Source organism: Rhineura floridana, chromosome 5 (assembly GCF_030035675.1).
Source record: "Rhineura floridana isolate rRhiFlo1 chromosome 5, rRhiFlo1.hap2, whole genome shotgun sequence".
In the NCBI taxonomy this organism is placed as follows: Eukaryota; Metazoa; Chordata; class Lepidosauria; order Squamata; family Rhineuridae; genus Rhineura; species Rhineura floridana.
Genome location: NC_084484.1, coordinates 58,157,143 through 58,176,671, shown reverse-complemented (window position 1 = coordinate 58,176,671; position 19,529 = coordinate 58,157,143). Strand labels below are relative to the sequence as shown.

Sequence of the window (19,529 nt, the reverse complement as noted above, 5' to 3'; positions counted from 1 at the left end):
ATAAAATATCATACAGAATGAAATTACTGTACAATATGAGAGCATTGGTCAGGGGTCTGAACACCTTTGCAAGGCACTGTATGTGTGTGTGTATATATATATATGTATATATATACATATATATATATATATATACACAATGTGTATGTGTGTGTGAAGTGTGTACGTGTGTGTGTGTACACACACTTCAAGTTTAGGCTGCAATCCAGTACACATTTACCTGGGAGTAAGTCCCATTTGATCCAATGGAGGCTACTTATGAGTAGACATGTACTGGATTGCAATCTTAAGTGTTTTAAACTACTCTATAAGGCACAATACTGTTAATCTAGCACAGTAATACAAAACAACCTTAAGTAAACTTCTAATTGGGAGCATCTAAAAATCCTCTGCATAAGTAACTTTTACAAGCATCTCAGTATTGAATTTGGGTAGCAAAATACCCAGCAGCAGCATACAAAGAAACAATGGTAAAGGAAATATTTAACAGTTTATGTTAAATTACTCTCCATGCACAACATAAACAATTGCTACACAATTGTGTTTCACAAGTGAAGGCAGCTCTTTTGCACTGTCCTAGGCACTAATACTTTGCCTGCTAACTGCAACAACTGTGTGGCACAACATCAAATTTATTAATAGGCAAATTAAAGAAGTCACCAATATATTTTCTGCAAGCACGTGGCAAAAGTTCTCACAACCATTGGAATACTCTGATGTTTTGGAGATCTATACCATGCATTCAGAACACCATTTTTAAAAAATAAATTAGTGTTGATAAAACCCTCATTTATCTGTTAACCTGTGCAATTTGTACTTCTGCCAGTACTGATCTTTGAAACAGCTCTCTGGCACAGAAACTACTTTTGAACTTGTTGCTCTTTTTCCAGAGGGATTTTTCTTTGCATCTCTTTTACCAAGAAACAGGTTCCCTTCCTTAACTTGGTTTGTATCCCTACAAACCAAAGGACAAGAAAACCAAAGGAAAGGAAGCTGTTTCTTACAAAAGGAGTTGCAAAAGAAAATCCCCCCAGAAAAAAGAGCAACAAGCTCAACAAGTGCCAAACAAGATTTAAAAAAAACAGGCCAGTTTTCTAGGTACCTACAGATGTTTTTTGTTCTGGTTTCCCATGAAATGGCCTCATTTCTCAGCAGTCTCATTTCTGGTAAAGAAACAACAACAACCCATGCCAGAATTATTGTATTTTGTGTCAGATGAGTGTTTTCTTACAAAATGTGTAGTCATTAGCCCTTTTCAAACATGAATTAGAAAAGTAATGCATTTAAGCTAGACACAAGTCCATACCATTTAAATAAAAATAAATCTTTAGCTCCCAGTTCAAGCAGTCAAACTTTCACAGAGTGTTTCCACTTGACAGGTGTTCTTCATGTCGACTATTTCTGCCATCCATTTCTAGAAAATAAATATATAATATGTTTAATACTTTTGAGCTCCACTGTCTATATTATAGGAATAACAAGAAACATATGTCTATTGTGCATTCCATCATATAATTTATTTGAGAACCAATTCATGTAAGCCAAACATAATTACCATTAACAAGAGCAAGATTTGGCCTTTAAGGCAAGTGAATTCTGAATTTACAAACATTTAGCTTAGTAATAAACAAAATCTATTCAGGGTTATGAGCAGTTTCCAAAGCCCAACATATTGTTCTGTCCTTCATCCTCTCCCTCACCCCAGTTTAGCTCAAGCTCCTATCCTCAAAGAGTCAGACATATACCCCATTTAATACAATTTCTGTAGCTCTGCAATTGCTATATTCTTTTCCTGCAGAATGACAAAAAACAAATTCTTCCATAAAATAGTTTGAGATCAAGGTTCTACTCTGACAGAAATGGCATGAGAACTCATTTGATTTGCCTGGCTATCTGAGTGAGTGAGTTCATCAAGGTTTTTTAAAGCATATCCACAGTTAAATTGAGATTTTAAATTTGACATTTTGTTCCCAGAATGTCAGTTCCTAGAAAAAGAAACAAGCTGCAAGGTTATATACCAAGTAAGGCTCTTCTTTCACCATCATCCTCATTTAAACTGTTACTATTTAATGCAGATTCATTAGCAGAAGATGCTGGTAAGTCACTTGTTTCACTTCTCTCCTCTTCTTGTACAGCGACATTCCAGCTTCCAGCCAGTATGCTACCACTGATTGATTCAGGCATTGCAATTTCAAGTTCATCTTTAGGTCCTCCCTTTAAAGTTGAATAAAAATAGTGTTAATCATCAAGACTAGTATCAAGACCTTGGGCTCCTATTGGAAGGAAGGGCGGCACTTCCGGGAAGGGTGACTTAGCCTGTGCCTGCTTTTGAGACGGGCTCCTGCCTCAAAAGAAGCTTATTCAGATATATCAGTCAGTTTTTTCTTTTTTTTTGACTGATTAAACTTCTCCCGGGTAGGGAGAAACGAAGAGATTAACCTCAAAGCCTATTTTTGTTGGGACGACCAGATCTCATTAATTTATGGGACGAGGTCCAGCCGACGAAGGTGGGACGGATTTTCAACAGCAAGCTCTATCTGTTAAAGCGAACGTTCATCTTATCTTCTAAGAGAGAACGCATTAACAGGCAAGCACCCTTCTTTCTATATTTTTCTTTTACTTGACTTAAATTGTTGCTGTTTAAAAGAGATTTGCCAGATTGATCGGTTTTTGACATCTCACTGGGGAGCCGTAACTTCTCTCTGCTACGCACTAATTAATAGCTTATCTCTGTTTTTGTTGCAAAAAGCTGTCCTGGATTTGCATTCTAAAGATACACACAGAAGAGGGATTTCTATTCCAGATTTTTATTTTGAAAAATATTATACTGTTTTGAGACTACTCTCTTTTTGGTCTATTTTATTTTGACGAATCTGTTTCTTGACGATTGCCATTAATTGTTTCGATCCTGGGAACTGCATTTTGTTTTCTTAACTATTGGAGAGATAAGGCTGTCTGCTCTGTTTATACTGTGATGTCACCAAGTCTGGAGTATTAACCCAATTGTTGCTGAAATAAGAAGTGGTTTTCCTATATTTTTCTTTTAAAATGGCAATTAAGAAAGTGGCTGAGAATCTGGAAATAACTATGTTTCAGAAAATAATGGATGAGATTGAGATAACGAAAATTGAATTGAGTAAAATGAAGCAGGAGATTAAAGATATAAGGGTCCCTGTGAGAGAGGTGACCCTGGAAGGGGTCCCTGTGAGAGAGGAGACCCCGGAGATTGGAACAGGGGTCCCTGTGAGAGAGGAGACCCTGGAGACTGGAATAGGGGTCCCTGTGAGAGAGGAGATCCCGGAGATTGGAACAAACGTGGAACAGGAACAAGATTTGGAGTTTATGGACTTTAGAAATAAAATCTATTGTTTGGAACTCAATGTTATCTCTGAAGAAATTAATGAAGATTCTAGAGATAAAGTTATCAATGGCATGGATTATCTTCTGGACTGGAATGATGTGATGGAGCCCAATATAGAGAAAATCTATGGAATTAACTGCAGCCATGTGACAATGGAAAAACTTTTAAGAGATGACCCAGTGTATTTTGAAAAAAAGAACAGAGATATGATTTTACAGCAGTATTTCAGCAACCTATTCAGAATGGATGGCAAGAAAATATTTGGGATAGAGGTAATTCCCATCAGACTCTTACTATATGACTATGGCTTTGACAGCAAGATTATTATGGAATACTGATAATGGAAGATTGGATATTGAAATTACTGGACTTAACAAGACTACTGAAGATGGAAGATGGAAAATGGAACTAATAGAGATAATAGAACAATGGCTACTGAAATTACTGAACCTAACAGATTCTGATGTGATGGATTAATTGAAATGTTTATTTTGACTATGGTTATGACAATAAGATTATCATAATTAGTAATGAGATGGATTAATCGATATGCTTATCTGGAAAAAAAAATTGATAGATATATTTCTTAAAGAATTGAAATCTCTCTTTGACTTTTTGTGGAAAGAATAAAGTAATGTTTATGAGATTTGATGATTAAGTAAGATAACTACTGGAGGAAAGTGATTTTATAATATGACTTAAGAGACAGGATTGCTATATATTATAGACTTATAACTGATTTGATCTTTGACAAATGGGAAGTCAATATTTTACTCTTTATTTTTTATTTTTGCTTTTTTTTTTTTTCTTTTTTTCTTTTTGTCTAACTATTTTTGATTTTGTTTTTTGTCTTTGAATGTTTTATGATTTTGTCTTGTATGTTTTATGAAAATTTGAATAAAAATTATTGAAAAAAAAAAAAAGGAAGGAAGGGCGGGATATAAATCTAATAACGAAATAATAAAAGGGGGAGGGAGAAAAGATTAAGCTAATTTATCACAAAAACCACACACTCCCTTAAATTAAAACTATAAGCCAATAGCCTAACTCACATTCTAACATGGCTGAGAGCCAGAACCCAGGATGGGGGCACAACATAGGTAAGACCAGGCTTGAGTTTAAATAGCCCCCACTTAATTTTGAAATCAGCAAAACTATCTGAGAGGAGCAAAGTCTGCTCTCACCAATACATGCATCACCAAGGGTAGGTTTATACATATCCCAACACTGGCAGCCATTCAGTTATGGAAGCACTGCATTTTGGAACATTATTACTGTGGGAGACAAACCTGCCTCCTAAGACTGTGTGGCACAGCCTCGCAGAAACAATGGTTCGCAATGCAATGCATTGCCCCGCCCCGAGAGCCCCTCTCCCCACGTATTATGACAGCAGGTGTTCACTGCTGATAGAAATATTTTACTTACTTTCAATAAAGAAATGAGGGGACCCCAATAATAGGAACAATGTAACTAACTAAAAGCTGATACCACACCATGTGGTACAGCCCTTCCTTAAATTTTAGCACTTTTGAATGAGATGTATGGTCTTCAATAAACTGACTGCTTTTCCTTGTTAAAACACACAAAAAACTCCATGTAGGTAGAAAGCTAGCATGCCAAGGAGAAGGGTTGTTGTCTAGCCACCTATTTCAGCTTTTTATTAGCAGACAGTTGTGGCATATTTGAATACTCTCCAACATTAAATACCTCCCTCTGCATTCTAAAGCAGCACATTCCCAGGAGGGCTGTAACCATGTGATTTTTCTGAATGTGTAGACCTGTTCTAAGGAGGATCCACATGTTATAGCTTCTACACAAACATGTAAAAATGTATTGTCTACATCTCTACAGATGTGAACACTTGTACATACAAAACAGGATTCTCTGTGGCTCACGGCCAGGCATCCACAATTCTCCTTGCCTGCTCACTGGGGCAAATACTCCCTGACCCTCTGGTGAGTCAGTAGCCTCCAGCATACTCACTGAAGCTTTGAAAAAAGAAACGGGGGGTGGGGGAGATTCTGCCACCTGCTTCCCTTCTCCAAACTGCACAGCAAGCAAGAAACAAGTCTGTCTCTCTTGCAGGTGCTCTGCAGTTGTCAGAAAACTTAAGGGACTTCTTTCACTTATGCAGAGGCTTTGATTAATCAGCGGGAGAAATTCCTATTGTTTTGTCCCACCACAGTTTTTCCCCCAAGCCCATAACAAGGGGAGAAAGGGGGGATCTCTCTCAGTTACCCAGAGGCGAAGAAAACACACACACCAAGAATCTCTCCCAGCCTCTCATCCGTATCGACCTGCAACTGAGCAAAATCCTCATCTCTTTCCCAAGCCATTTTGCTTGTCCGATGGCTGAGGAGAGAGAGGGATTTCTTTTAGTTGCTACACAGTTTGGGAAAACTTCTGCTGCACCTTGTTTTCTCCATATCATAGCACAAATAGGAGGAATCACCCCCCGAGGTTGCTGCACATGCCAGGCAATTTGGGGGCAGGGGGAGAAAAGAGTTGCTAATAAGGACAAACAGAGGCTGGCTAATAAGCCAAATGGCTGTTTGTAGGCCACTGTGTACCCTCAGTGGCAAGCTCAGGTTTGCCCCACCCTTATGTATATGAAGAAGCTCTAGTCTTCATAGAATACCTCCTTTTTGTGGGAGTGATATGAAATTAGTGACTGAACCGAGCAGAACTGATTTTAGGCAACCGTGTGTGGCAGCTGAGCAACTACCAACCACACACTCCATCTCCGTTATCCAGACTAGTAAAGGTCTCAGGCAGAAAACTTTCCCAGACCTACTAAATGAGATACCAGGGACACAGCCTGCAAACTTCATCAGGCCAAACATGTACTGTGCTACTAAGCTGTGGCTCCTCCACCAAAACATTACAGCTTAGATGGCTGGAAGAGGTTGTAGTATAGTAGACCTAACCTTAGTAACTACCAGGGACAAGACTTGTTAAGGAGGTGGCTGGCTGTCAAATCACACCCTTGTGTGATTTAGGAAATGGACAGCTGGGAAGGGAAGGAGCCTAAATCCTATAAAAAGGTTTAGTCCTGCATGAGGAAGGTGTCTTAACAAAATGGGGGGGGGAATAAGAGAGACAAGCAGGTGCTCTATAGGCAGGAATTGTAAATACGTAATTAGTTTTTACCGATGAAGTTCAATAAGCCAGATTTCTGTCTTTGTCTGATTTGGCCGATTTGAGTTTAGCATGACTGCAGCCCATCCTAGGACCTTCCCTAGGTAAAACCACATTCTTTACCACTAAACTCAAACCCCTCCCCCAAAACCAGTAGCCATGGATGACTGGACAGGAAACATAATACTTGACCTAAAACAGGACTTGAAGCCTCCTCACAGATTTAGTTATTTGTTTGTTACATACCCAATATCCTAGAGCTTTGATGACATCTAGTTTACACATTGGACATGTTCTGTGGTCCAGCAACCAGGGATCAATGCAATGCCTATGAAAGACATGTCTGAAGAGAGACAATACTTTTAAAATCAAACTTAAGAACTCTCCTAAAAGTGAACTTGCTTTTATGCAACAACATTTAGCAAACCACAAATTAAACAAACATAAAGCTTGAAGAGTAGGTTATCCAAAAGCTTGGTTGGACCTTGGTAAGGCGACATTATTATAACACTTGAAAATTTGCTGAGTAGGTGAAAAACAATCCCTACTTTAATAACAGGTGTAGAGAATCTTTGGCCCTCCAGATGTTGCTAACAACAGCTCCCATCAGCCCTGGCCATTGGCCATGCTTGCTGGGGCTGATGAGTTATAGTTCAGCAACATCTGGAGGGCCAAAGGTTCTCTACATCTGCTATGAAGGTAGGGATTTTTTTTTGCCTACTCAGCAAATTTTCAAGATTTACAAGATCCAGCAAAACTATACTATTCTAACTCCCACAGAAATTAAACCTGTAGTAACAGTGATTCATGTGCTGGTACCTCAAGACTGAATTATTGCAATGTCTTCCACGTGGGGCTCCACCTAGGGTTGGTCCAGAAACTGCATCTAGCAATTAGGTTGCTGAGGAACAGCATGTAACACTCCTCTTAAAGGATCTGCATTGGCTGCCAATTTGCTACTGAGCCAGCTTCAACTTTTTTTTGTATATGAAGCCCTAAACAACTTAGGACCTGGTTATCTAAGCAATCACCTTCTCCCATACTGCCCTGTTCAGTCACCAAGTTCATTTGAACACCCTCCTGGTGGGATGGCATGCCCCTGAGCTTTGTTTTGATAATCGACTCAGAAGAGGGCATTCAATGTGATGGCACCCACTTTATGGAACACACTCCCTTCTGACATATAGCATTCACCAACCGCTGGTTATTTTTGGCACATGTTAAAAAAGTTTTTATTTGGGCGAGCCTTTGGAGAATAGTAATGCTGCATTTATTCTGATTTTGTAAGTTCTTCAGATTCATGAATGTCTTTTTTTAAAACATGTTGTACACTGCTTGGAAAATTTGGGCGTGTTCCAATTATGACAGCCTGCTAGCACAACAGTCATTCTGCTAGGGTTTCTAGCATAGCACTGAAACTAAATCCAATGGGCAGCTTGGGAAATGTTGCACAATGTTAACCTACCATATACTATTTTGTACTATTATGCCACTTCCACTTACGCCACAATGGCAACCCTCACATTTCTTGTACTAAGATTATTTTGGATCTCACCCTTTTTGTATTAGCTGTCTATAAATTATTGCAAATAAATTAATAAAGCAGCAATGGATAGGATCTAGAGAGCCCCATGTACATGTAGAAGGCACATCAGCTCACGTGCCAATGAGGGGAGTGGATATATCTACTATTTTTATCATGTCCCCACTTGTTCTGCAGTGCTCACTCCCAGTACCATTCTCCATGTTTTTCTGGACAGTTCCCAGACCACCAGAAACATATTTTTATGAGGTGGCAAATGGCTGGAGTGGAGGAGATAGAAAACCCAGTTGCCTGTAACTGAACACCACCTGCAGTTCTCTGGATCTCACCCATTCAACTTAAATGATTAACAGGTATCTTCCAATGGACATGGAAAGGCATCACACCCCAAGGCAAGACAACATGTCTTAGTATGCAAGAATGCTGAAGTTTCAGAATCAAAAGCACCACGACTGCACGCCACTCTTATGCCTCTTGTATGAACTTCTTCTGTTTCCATGGGACAGTCAGTTGACTAGAGTGACACCCATGGAAACAAGCCTAATCTGACTGCTGCTAGAATCATAGAAGAAACAGCCTCTTAAATCTCACTTATCGCACAAGCAACGCAAACATACAAAGAAATCATTTTCATTGCAATACAAACTATTGTTAAGATGTTCTATACCCTGAACACACACATTTAAAGAGAATAGGAATCTCAAACATTAAGTAGGGAATTAAGAATTTACTTTAAATCTACTAAGTAGCACAAGTACGCCTTGTATTCTCATTTACTATTTTTGCCTCTATTCCACTCCACAGTACAATTCAACCACAAGTTATTTTTCAGAGAAGGGTGGGGCCTCCCAGACACTGCTGGACTCCCAACTCCCATCAGCCCAAGTCAGCATGGCCAACTGATAGGCGCTGAACTCCAGCAACATATAGAGGGCCACAAGTCCCATCCCTGTTTTAGAGCACAGAAGTTCAGAGTTGGAAGAAATGAACAAATGCCTCGGCACAGCCAGCACTGTACAAAAAAGGACATTACCTGCAAGTTTATATGCTTGAATAAACCATAGACCTGATAATAGCTACAGTGTACTTATCTTTCTCTCTTCTGAAAAACACTGGAGACTTGATATTTTCATGAGCTTAGTTAAATATTTTAAAGGAATGACATCACTTGAGGCAAATTTTAATAAACTTACTTGCAAGGTAGGATTCGAACTATATCTTTTGGTTTATAGTTTTCAATGCATACTGCACAATTTTCAGCACCAACATTCAAGCCCTTGAGAAAAAAAAATGAACAAGAATTTTAAAAAATGATGTTTTACAACTTTGTAAAATGCAGGTAGTTTAGGTATCTGAATCTTCTGGAGGAACTTCTTTGAGAATAAGCAAGGACACCATTCAGATACCAGGACAAGAATTTCTGAAGAAATAAAAGGTTACAGAAGACTCAGGTGAAACAAACAAAACTAACTCAATCTGAAATACCACAGGAAATATACATCAAATATCTTGGCTTTTGCAAAGCATCCAACTCAAGCTCTGCACAAAGATACAACCTTTCATTTCTTCACAACTGCCAGGAAAATTGTTAGCTGAACAATCTCAACCTGAGAGAAAGTGCAGAAAATTATAAGAAGTGTTCCATACAGGTCTTACCTAAAATTCCCATTGATATTTGAATGGAGTGGGAATTATGTTAAACTTGTTAAGTTATGTTAAACTGCAAATACTCTTAACTCAGGAACAGAAGTCAAAGTAGACCAATTATTCAGAAAGCTGGGCAGAATAAAGTTCAGCCACAACCAATGTATGTTGTTTGGCAAGGGCAGATTTTTAACATGGCAAACTTAGCCAAAAAACTTTTAAAACGCACATCCATTTTAAGCAGTCCTTTAAGCCACTCAGACAAGATTCACATGATGGTAAATATATTTTGATGCTAAAATACTTAGCTATAAATAGTTTAATCTGGACAACTAGCAACAGTAAGAAATATCCATCACTTTTGCTGCTCCTGTCTCCGCCCAGAGAACTTCGTTAAATAGAGCACCTAGAGAACCCATGAACTCTGTTAAGTAGAACAAAACAATATTTGGACAGTTATGAACACTCCATTGTAGGAAGTATCCAAGGCATAGGGCTCAGTCATATTAGCATTTGATATTTGTAAAATCATCCTGACAAATGTTCTCATTGGTAAGTCCAACTGATTATATTTTTAGCACTATAAACTCAGGGCAGCTCTCTTAACTGACAACATTTTAAAAATCTAATTTTGTACTTGTGTGTCTTCCTGGTCAACTATGTAACCAACTGCACAAGTTACAGACTCATGACCTAGGGTTTCAGAGGACACAAGGATATGAGACTCCCTTTCAGAAATAGCATTTTTAAAAAAACCTTCAGGCATGCCTAAATGCATGAGTTTGTATACTGGGATTATGGTTCTATTATTGCCATATCACAGAATGAAAGATGTTTCAGTCTATTTTAGTATGATTGAAATTACCATATCTTCCTGCTTTATAATATGCAGCGACAGCTGGCCAATTGCTTTCATTGTTTCTTCTCTGTGGCCCTTAAAAAAACACAAATTGGTCAGTAGTCCACATTTTAATGGCTTTCAGTGAAGAACCATCTGAAAAACGGAGTAACCTAACTACTCCAGTTATCTAAGACCTGGTACTCCTTTAACTGAAAGGCACAAAAGCAGTTCTGTACCAATGTTACCAGTGTAACACGTGAAAGGGAACACCCACAGAAAAAGTGGTCCAAGTGCAGATACAGGTAAAAGTAAAATTCAGATATTTCAGTAATGCTTCTGTCTATATCCAGGGTGGGAAACCTCTGGCCCATGGGCCAAACTTGGCCCATCAGGCCTCTATTTTGGCCTGGCAGCCTGTTTGGGGAAGTCACACCCATTGGTCCTACACCTGCATCATGCATGACATCAGATGTGGGTTTGGAAAGGGAAGGACTTCAAAGGAACAATTGGGAGCTCAAGTAGAAGAAGGAAGCAATCCCTCAAGCATCAATTGATGGGCAGTAGGAGCACTCCATGGTCAAGGAGGGAGAAGTGGTTTCCATTCAATGGAAAGCACTTTCCCCTCCCAGCATTGCTCTTTGAAGCTGCCCTGTGTGGTTTCTTTCCACCTCCAACATGGAGGCTAGAAACGGGAAGCATGGGGAGACTTGCAAAGGGCAAGGGATTTTGACTGGTGGACAGGATGTAATGTGATTGGCAGGTTAGTTGCCCTGCCCAACTGTCAAAGTTGGTCTGTGGTGTCAGGCCAGAAAATATCTGACTCCTGGAGTCAAAAAGATTCTCCACCCCTGCTCCATGCCCAGTACTGCAGTTACAGCTAAGGTTCAGATATTCAGAATTATTCAAATGGGACAGTTCATTCCCACTTGTGATGACTACAGCACAGTCTTCTAAAAATATTTTCCGCCACTTCACACTTTTACTAAAACCAAGTTAGAAATAAGGTATCCTTTATCTTAATCTTTCTCATATTACACTTTCACAACACAGCCAGAAAAACCATGCATTATTAAGCAAAGTGCTCCCAGGTTTGTATATTTTCAGCTAAGTTTAGCAGGCAAATCTTATAAGCTATGAAAATTTAGGAAACAATCTCAAGAAAGCAAAGCAGCAGTTGAAGTGGTGAAGGCCAACTTTCATGTACTGATTTGAACTAGCCTGCCAATTCTTTTACAGCATGCTTCTAGCATACTTTTAATGACAGACTTACCAAGAATTTTAACTTGCCTATGTCCCCAAAGGACATAAACATGCAAAACTGGAACATTTAATTGCATCATCTTAAGACAATTGCTGTCCAGGTCTAGCTTAAAATACTAACTTGCACGTTAGGCGCAACTCGGGTATTATTAATTTTAATTCTAAATCACCCTTCATCTGCTGATTACAGTTGGTATTCAGTAGTGCACAAAATCTTAACACAGAAAATACAAATAAAGCCAGATACAATCTTAAAATGCTATATGACATATTATGCAGTAGACACCATAATCTTCAAAACTCTAAGTATCGTTTCTTCCAAATGCCTGAATAAATAAATGCACTTTAAGATGATGGCAAAAAGGCAATACTAAGGACCCAATCTCCAATGGGAGGGATTCCACAACTGAGGTGTCACTACACAGAAGGCCTCGCCCCGCATTGCTGTCAAACATTGCTGCCAATCTTAACGCCTGGGCTGGGACACATTGAAATACGCACTCCATCAAGTACTTGGGTTGTAAGTCATTCAGGGCTTTATGCACTAGAACAGCCTTTCCCAACTAGTGGGCCACCAGATGTTGTTGGACCACAACTCCCATAGCCTCAGCCAGCATTGCCAATGGTCAGGAAAGATGGGAATTGTGGTCCAACAACATCTGGTGGCCCACTAGTTGGGAAAGGCTGCACTAGAATCAAAAATTAATTTAGATCTGGTAGTATACAGGCAGCCAGTGCAGCTCCTGGAGGACTGGTGTTATGTGAAGACCTTGGGATGCCATTAAGGATGCAGTTTGGTAGCTGGTTCCTATCCATTTGAATTCTGACAGTCTGGCTTTCAGTACCAATCTGGCATTTTTTTGTTCCCATTTGTTTGCGCAACTGCTGGTTCACGGGGCTTTTTTCAGCAAAAAAAAGTCATTGCTAATGAAAATGCTAATGAAAATATTTATGCTGTAGCTACTTGTTCCACTGAGTTAAGAACGCATCAGCTTAGGGGAAAGCTGATTATGAAGATACTAACATAAAATTTGGAGCAGATTTATTTAAAAAAAAACATGCTGATAACAGCCATGACCTGCCACAAGAAATCAGTGCCAGTCCGAAAGCAAAGCAGATTGTCGGATTATGTCAAAATCTGGTAATAAATCCAATTTAGTGAATACTCTCTCCCATCCCTAGATGCCACACAACAGCCAAACTGCAACATTCTGCACTAGCTACTGCTTCCAGATCTTCAAGGGCAGCCCCACAAAAAATTACCGGGGCATAGATAACAGTGGCCAAGATCTTCTAGTCTAGGAAGTGCAGTGATTGGTGAGCCACCCACAGCTGGGAATAAGCACTTGTCAGATCTGAAGCCATTTTGGCTTCAGGCGACAGCATTAAATCAAGGAGTAATTCCAAGGTATGCCCCTTCTCCTTAAGGTTGAGTGTGACTCCATTGAGAACAGGCATCTTACTCAACCTGCAGACACAGAAAACATCTACCATCTGCACCTCCATCTTGTCTGGATTCAACTTCAGTTTATTGGCCCTCATCCAGCCCATTATTACCTGCAAACACTGGTTCAGCACCTGCACAGCTTTACCAGATTCTGATGGTAGGAGGAAATAGAGATGGGTGCCATCTGCATAGTGGCGAAACCAAGGTCCAAATTTCCAGATGACCTCACCCAACAGTTTCATATAGACGTTGAAAACTCTGGGGGAACATGATGAAGCCCTACAGGACAAGGGGGTCAGGCAGAAGTCCCACAATGGTACTCTCTGGAAATGGTCCTGCAGACTGGAGAAGAACCACTCCAATACAGTTGCTCCCAACCCATGGAGCTGCTCCAGGATACCATGGCCAATGGCATAAAAAGTTGCTAAGAGATCCAGGAGAATCAACAGGGTTCACACACCCATGTCTCTTTCCCAGTATAGGTCAATCAGGGCAACCAAGCCCTTTCAGTGCCAAATCCAGATTTAAAATGGATCTAGATAATCAGTATCAACCAGGAACCACCCTCCCAATCACCTTGCCCCAAAAGGGATATTAGCAACTGGGGCGGAGGGGGAAGCTTTCAAAAGCCTCAGAGTTCAAGGAGGCCCTCTCAAGGAGGGGCTGCATCACCACCTCTTTCAAGGGTGCTTGCATTTCCCTCCTGCAGCATAGCATTAACCACTCCACAGATCCACCCAAACCCCTCCACCAAGCTAGACTTCAGAAGCTAAGAAGGGCAAGGATTAAGAGAACAATGAGAACCGTTCAAAAATTCTGTTCACATCCTTTGGATTCAACAACTGAAAATGATCTGAAGCAAACTGACAAGATGGTGTCCTGGATCAATCACCTGCATCAATTGAGAAGTGGATACAATTTTGTCTACAAAGTGCCCCTTAAGATGGTCACAGCAGACTTCAGATGGTTGACATGACCCTAATTGTAGGTTGGATTTAAACCAACCCACATACTACCCTAAAAAGCCCTGCTGGATGGCTACTCATGGATCAACAGTGACAGAGAAGTGGGCTTTCTTTGCCACTAGCACCACCACATGGTAGACACATTTATTTATACAAACATTTGAATACTGCTATTCATAAAAATATCAGAGCAGTTTACAATAACCATAGATATATGCAATAAAAACCATGTAAGACATTTAAGATCAGAGATCATCAATTGACTATTACAGAAAAATATTTTCTTAATTGCCTGCATAAGCTTGGCGGTACAGAGAAGTTTTCAACAGACATATAAAGGTTAAAACACAAGGCTCCTGCTGAATCTCTGTTGGCAGTGTATTATGTATTCTTTCCTGTGCTCAGTTATATTTACTTTTGAAATTTGCACCACTTGTGCTCTAGCCATTGTCTGGCCTCAGCTCTCCTGAAAGCCTAGGGAGACTTTTGAGCTCCAGGGAGCCAGTGAAGGGACTCAGGAGCAATCATGTCAAAAGCCTTCCTCGCCTCACTGTTTCACAGAGACCAGAGCACCCAGCCATGCCTGTCAGGCACTCCTTCAAAGCATTCAGGAACCTGTCAGATTCCATAAATCTTCAGGGGCAGACTGTTCTAATCAGTCCCCCACTTCTGCAATGGGAAACTGTCACCAACAATCCAAATCTTACCAGGGAGTGATCTGTCCATGACAGTAGAGTAATATGAACCACTTCTATAATCTGATCATCCCCAAACCCTTCCTTAGCAACCCCCCCAAAAAAACCCAAGTTGAAGGTATTACCTGCCATATTCATTGGCCTTACGATGTACTGAGGCAGTCCCATGACTGTGATGGTAGCAATAAAGTCCTGAGATAAACCAAACAGGGCAGCCCCAGAACGATATTTAAGTCCTCAAACCATCTTTAACACCACTCCTGCCAGCTCAGGTAGGGAGGTTGTTGGACAGAAATGTGGGTAATACACCAACCACATCCTTGTTCTGTCTCTTCAGCCCGCCAGCAAGAAGCCCTCAAATTTGTCTCCTGGACTGACCTTCAGGTGGGAAGGCTATTTGGCATAGCAACCCATATCTTGTTGAATGGAAGACAGCCCAGAGGGGGCAACCACCTCTCCTCCTTGCTCGACCTGACCACACCCAGCGCCATACTAGGTTTGTCTACTTCTGGAAACAAGTTACAACATATACAAATAGGGAGCACATGAATATTCCCAATACAGATAGGGAGTATCAACAAACTTATTCAGGCATTCACAGATGAAGCAGAAAGACAGAAAGTTTGCTATATAACATTTTAGTTAAATGTTCAATTAACACTTGCTTATTAATTTGTCATGAGAGAAGAAAAAAAATCACTACTGTAATTACCTGGTTTCTAAACTGTGATCCACGATAGAGGAAGCGCTGCATATAAAAAAATATAAGCCATGCTAATGATATAATCATCATGGTGATAAATGCAATTGAGACAAACACAACTGACTGCCCCCTGATATATTCTTGTGCATGTTGCTTGCCAGCAACACCAATCGTCATCCTCACTGGAATCCCTCTTCGCACTGGCTCCAAGATCTCCATTCCTTTTAGATACCCAACCATAATTACAACTGTATTACCAGTACCTGTTGAGGGAAAGGAAAAACAGGAATCATGTGGGTTTACAACTTTTTATCCTCTATATGAAATCCAGGCAACATTGCATAAAGTATACAAGAACTTCTTTTGCCATATTTGCCCCTCAAAGCTATATGAAGCAAGAACAGGATCTAGAACTGTCACTCACATGCCCTTGAATGTATAAAATAAAATATTAAATTCTAAAAAAAACCTCTTAGAATGCAGGAGTCTTACTCTATAGACAGTCAGACACATTCTGAAGTATTTGTCTTCCTACTTGAGGTTTATAAGGATTCTCACATGCTAATTTTTAAATTGTCTAATTTATAGAGCTTATAAAATTTTGTATTACATCTTATTTTATTGTATACCACTTTGGTAGCTTCTTACTGTGAAATGGTTTACAAATCTGCAATAAAAGGAAAAAAGTTTGGTATGAGACTTTTGGATAGTGAGAGTGTCTTGATATTTTTCCATTATGCAGGCTTTGTTTTTTACTAAGCCTTTGTTGTTTTTGAGATTGCCATACTCAACAGTTCAAGCAAGATTATGCACAAGGATGAGATACCACACCATGTGGCGATTTAGTTTGAGGTTCATTTTGAAAATATAAACGTAAACAGATTTCAAGATACCTGTAATTTGACTGTGTTTACTTGCCACCACCTGTCCCAAAACTTTTAAACTGCAGGCACATGGGTCCAGCTTTTTATTGCATTTCCTATATGTAATAACAGGTTTAGGATCCTGATGAGAAGGAACAAGATCAACAGTACAGTTTTGCTATAAGTGAGCTAACAAGAAAGGTACTCTTCCTCCATATTAAATGCGTAGTTCATAATATCCTGCTTTTACAGACGCTTCACTTCACAGTGACAGGACTATAAATGTCACAGCTCACATAACTATATTTTACTATTGTGGGAGAAGGGCTGTGTTTAAGGGGACTGAAAATATAAAATATGTATAAACAGTTCCACTGACCTATATAGGAAGTTTCATATTTTGGTACCTTAGTTATTAGGATGTCAGTCTTAGTTGTTCAAAATATTATAATTCAATAAAGCTGCAATCCAGAGATATTACATGTTTGTTTTTAATGAGAGAAGAAGCAGGCCATGATTCAACCACAGCTTCTCTCAACCAGTTCCTCCCCCAGTTCATCTATCAGGCTTCCTCATCTCTGATTTCCATATATGTACCATATCTGGCTTGTGACTCGACAATCCTACACTACGCAGCCCAACATTTGCTTTCTCAAATTCAAGAGTCCAAAACATAAGCAATATGCTTATTTCTAGAAAATGAAGAAGAGGGGAAAAGAGAGCTCTTACTTTCCGCTCATGAAAACTTGGCCTCAGGGCTACTGCTAAAGATCAACCACATGCAATTTTTCCTACTGTAATATCTTAACAAGTTCATACAAGTACTGAAAAATCCACAATAAAGCAACCCAGCAGTTAAGAACCTTTGTGGCATGGATTTTGTACACCTTTCCCTTTAGTAATTTGTTGCCATTTTGAAACAGTCCAGTGAATTTCAAGAGACAGTAAAAATAACAGAACTAAACAGAAAGAAAAGCAAGAAAATAGACAAAGTCAAGAGAGGCTCAAAAGGTTAGTCAGCATTACTCAACAGCCTCAGAAGACCAGGTCCAACACAGAAAGGCCATGGGAAACAATCAATACAGGCTGGGTTCAATTCAAGGTGCTGGTGCTTACACAAATAGCTTAGGACCCAGATACCTGAAAGACTACCTCCTCCCAAATGAACCTGCTCACAGAAGAAGTTCATCTTCCAATGCCCTGTTGTATGCCATCCGACACCCAAATGTTCAGATGGTGGGAATGCAGGCCAGGGCTTTATCTGTGGCAGCACCTGGTTATGAAACTCCTTCCTAGGGAGGTTAGACTGACCCTAAAACATCTGAGTTTTTGAATGGCAGCAAAAACATTTTTATTCCTTTTGGAATTTAACGTTATGTTTAGTGTTTTAATTCTGTTCTTCCTGGGTTTGAGTGTTGTATTTTTATTCTGTAATTGCTTTGTGGTATTTTGTTTCTCTCTTTTTTCTGAAAACCATGCTGGTTTTCCTGTATTCTTCTTCACCTCAATATAAATCCAGTATACCTGTAAGTTACCATACTTCTGCCCTACACAATGTCACGCTGCCCACCTAATCACAATTCATTTACAACTTGCTTTCAACAAGGCATGTGGTTTTAGAACAACTTAGAAAACCTGAAATATGACTGCTACAATTAATCATGTATACCCAACCTCTTTAAGGTTTTCTATATTTCCCAAAGGATTCTTGCATTCATTTCTGTACACTTCATATCCTACCTACCATGCAGGACACGGAATAATGGGCTCAAGTTGCAGGAAGCCAGATTTCGACTGAACTTCAGGAAAAAAATTCCTGTTAGAGCCATATGACAATGGCACCAATTACCTAGAGAGGTAGTGGGCTCTCTGACACTGGAGGCATTCAAGAGGCAGCTGGACAACCATCTGTTGGGAATGCTTTGATTTGGATTCCTGCATTGAGCAGGGGGTTGGATTTGATGGCCTTATAGGCCCCTTCCAACTCTACTACTCTATGATACTTTCAATTTCATTATACCAAAATGGAGCCAAGAACAGGTTTTATACTTGTTCTCAAAGAATATGTACCAGTCCACTATAAAATTATGCACATCATCTTTATGCAGAACATTTTGAGTACACAACATTTGTTTCTTAGTGCAGTGTGGGTTATGGAGGTACACACATTATTTGCTAGCTAAGGCTTTGTCCTCCCTCTTGTACAGATTGAATACTGGATGTTTATGACATCTACAAAGCTAAAAAGTATTAGAGGTGCTTACAAGCAGGTAACTGCAAACAGGATGTGGCTCCAAGGAGCTACTTTAAAACAACTTGGTCTAAACAACTTATTTGGTTTATTCAGTGTTTCATACAGAAGCACCATTACCTAGCACATACCCATGATTACTATTTTCTCTTTTGGCTATTTTAAAGTCTTATTTCATATTTTCAAAAACAGAAACAATACCGCTTTATAGGCCTCACATCCAGCAACTTCATTCCCTTACTCCTCTCACAGCTCCTCTTGTTTCTGTGTCAAACCTCTAAACCTAATCACACCTCTAAACAAACCTGCTGCACAAGCTCAGACCTGCTCCTATTTCCAGAGAACTTGGCAAATTATCACTGAGCAAGTTTACTTCCCTTAAGCCTGGAACAGCTTTTGTGCATCTTCCATTGCCCTTTTAGTTCAGTACTAAAGCACTATGTGCTCCAGGTTATGCAGCCCAGAAGTAAAGTACTATCTAGTTTGGGGCTTTTGAGGCTCCCCCCACTCTAAAACATTAATTGGGGGGAGGGGGAGAAAATAAAATTATCGACAATGTGGAGAATAAAGTTTTTCTCCCTCTTTCACAATACTACAACTGGGCATAAGAATCAGGACAGACAAAAGTAGTATTTCTTCATACAGTGCCTAATTAATTTATGAAATTGTCACAAGTTGTAGCAATATCCTACACTCAGCTTAGGCGGCTTTAAAAGCAGACTAGACAAATTCATGGAGGATAAGTCTAGCAATTGCTACACAGAACTTCTGTAGTCACTGAAAAAGAGTTGCTAGGATCCACAACAGGAAAAGGTTGT

The 19,529-nt window shown here is 39.7% G+C and overlaps 1 protein-coding gene across 1 annotated transcript in view; it reads right to left on the bottom strand.

The window, feature by feature from the left end:
• Window positions 1–61: 61 nt before the first annotated feature.
• Window positions 62–19,529, bottom strand: part of RNF149 (ring finger protein 149) — a 21,205-nt gene continuing 1,737 nt past the window's right edge. The window contains exons 2-7 of the mRNA XM_061626848.1: window positions 15,607–15,860; window positions 10,552–10,620; window positions 9,236–9,318; window positions 6,746–6,842; window positions 2,019–2,214; window positions 62–1,414 (exon numbers count right to left, since the gene is read on the bottom strand). Of these exons, the coding sequence (XP_061482832.1) occupies window positions 1,356–1,414; window positions 2,019–2,214; window positions 6,746–6,842; window positions 9,236–9,318; window positions 10,552–10,620; window positions 15,607–15,860 (758 nt within the window). The 3' untranslated portion in view covers window positions 62–1,355. The remainder of the gene's footprint in view (window positions 1,415–2,018; window positions 2,215–6,745; window positions 6,843–9,235; window positions 9,319–10,551; window positions 10,621–15,606; window positions 15,861–19,529) is intronic.